General features: G+C 60.1%; 1 protein-coding gene across 1 annotated transcript; it reads left to right on the top strand.

The window, feature by feature from the left end:
- Positions 1–324: 324 nt before the first annotated feature.
- DICSQDRAFT_176129 (uncharacterized protein) lies at positions 325–1517 on the top strand (the record flags this gene model as incomplete). The annotated part of the gene is made up of 2 exons (XM_007371900.1): positions 325–538; positions 667–1517. The coding sequence occupies 2 exons, from the start codon at positions 325–327 to the stop codon at positions 1515–1517; spliced, it is 1065 nt and encodes a 354-aa protein (XP_007371962.1).
- Positions 1518–2220: the final 703 nt, after the last annotated feature.

Raw genomic sequence — 2220 nt, 5'->3', positions numbered from 1 at the left:
GACTGCGCCGGCAGACTTCACGCGTGGGACACCGAAGACCAAGACTACTGTCACCGACAGAAGGACCTAGACGACGGACTCTGGTACTGGGTACCGTGTGAGCAAAACCCCTGCCCAAACCGTCATCACCGTCCTGCCCGGATCAACTGGAACGCCTTTGCAAACGAGTTCATCCCAGTTCCTGACTCCCCCGTTGCTGAGTCGCCCACGACTCGATCCCCCATCCCCGGTACTCCGACTGACGAGCTCGAAGTAGCGCTACTCATCGCGCTTCCCCCATCCCCTATCATCCCCCCAACCCGTCCACCGTCCGCTCCACCCATCATGGGACAACAAGGCGGACAACCGCAGACGACAGGCCCCGCCAACAACCCCCAGCAGGCCCAACCGGGCACCCAGACGGCAACGCAACCCCCGGACCCCATGACGGTATTACTCCAGTCGATGACTCTCCTCACCCAGTCCATGGCGCAGCTCGCAAACTCGACCACTGGGACCAACAGCCTGAAGGCGGTTCAGAAGCCCTCTCCCTTTAAAGGTGAACAGGGGGGCGAAGCACGACGCTTCCTGGCCGCGTTCACTCTCTGGGCCATGTCCCAAGGATCAACCACGTGGACGCCACGGGCAACGCGATCAGCGCGCGCGACGACCAGTGGATTCGGGCAGTCCTCTCCTTCATGCAGGACAGTGCGGCTCTCTGGGCCACTCCGGCGATGGAGGAGATCACGCAGGGCACCACCCCGTTCAAAGGCTTGTGGACGGAATTCCGCACCCAGTTCAAGGCCCGATTCGAGACGGTCGACGAGGCGGTCGATGCAAAGGAGCGCCTCCGTACGTTGTGGCAAGGCTCCATGACTGTTCCGGAGTACGCCGCACGGTTCAACGAGCTCTCCACCCGCATGGGCTACTCCAAGGCCGACCTCCGAGACCGCTTCTACGAACACCTGGCAGACTCCATCAAGGACGAGTTGGTGCACACAGCGAGGCCCATCGCTTCTCTCGAAGACCTCATCACCGTCTCCTCCGACATCGACGTCCGTGTCCGCCAACGCCGTGCCGAACGGGATCGTCAGCGCGGACGCACCACCACCACCACCACCGCGGCCAAGCCGGCTGTTCCGCTGCATACCACCCCCTTCACGCCGCCTGCCCGGGACCCGAACGCAATGGACATCGATGCGACCCGTACGCGCGAAGAATTCAACCGCCTCATGCGCGGCAAGTGCTACGGTTGCGGGTCTACGGCGCACGTCAAGAAGGACGGCGGCCACGACCGAGACATCTGCGGCTACTGTCGTCGTGTAGGGCACCGCGAGACAGTGTGCATGGATAAGTTCCTGAAGAAGCCCCGTTCACAGAAGCTCGCCGCCACGGAGGAAGGACCTGAGGAGCCCCAAGTTGCAGCGTCGACGTCGTCGTCCGCAGATGCCGGAGCGACCAATGCTCTCATCGCCCAGCTCATGGAGCAGCAGAAGGCCCTCGCTGATCAGCTCGCCTCTCTGCAGAAGTCTTTTTAGAGCGGGCGCGCGCGAAAGCTGCCGCAGCGGCGCCCTCTGGTACGACTACGGACTCCTCGCCTCCCCAGATCCCTGACCCCTGCCTGTACGATAGTATTAGTTCGTGTATCATTCCCGAATTGAACCCATCTAGCTCGCATTTCCGCGTCAGTGTGATTCTTAAAGGCAGAAATCGTAGTGTACGTTCCGCAGCTATGATAGACAGTGGGGCAACGGCCCTTTTCATCAGCCACCGTTTCGTAAAGAAGAACAATGTTTATTTACATAGGCTAGCTAGAGACATTCCCCTCTATAACATCGACGGCTCCAAGAACAGTGCAGGGAGCATATCTCATTACGTTAGGTTACAAGTACTTATGGGCGACTACACAGAATGGCTCGAGTTCTTAGTTACAGACCTGGGCCCTGAAGACGTCGTACTAGGTTTACCTTGGCTTCGTAGAGTCAATCCGGACATTGACTGGCAGGAAGGCACCATGGAGGTTGGTGCGGAGGAAACGGAGGCCGAGGCGGAATGGAAACCTGGTATTGAGCGGATCGCCGCCAACCGGGTGCAGCGAAGAAAGTGGTGGAAGGCCAAGGTTCTGGAGGACACGACCGAGGAGTTATGGTGTGCCCCCGGGTACACCTACTCCACGGAGCTCGCGCAGAAGGCCAACCAGGGCAAGCCCAAACGCACGTTCGAGGAGATCGTTCCGGAGGA

The sequence above is a fragment of the Dichomitus squalens genome, assembly GCF_000275845.1.
Source record: "Dichomitus squalens LYAD-421 SS1 unplaced genomic scaffold DICSQscaffold_445, whole genome shotgun sequence".
Lineage (NCBI taxonomy): Eukaryota > Fungi > Basidiomycota > Agaricomycetes > Polyporales > Polyporaceae > Dichomitus > Dichomitus squalens.
The sequence above is the reverse complement of the archived record's forward strand: the minus strand, read 5'-3'. Positions and strand labels throughout refer to the sequence as shown.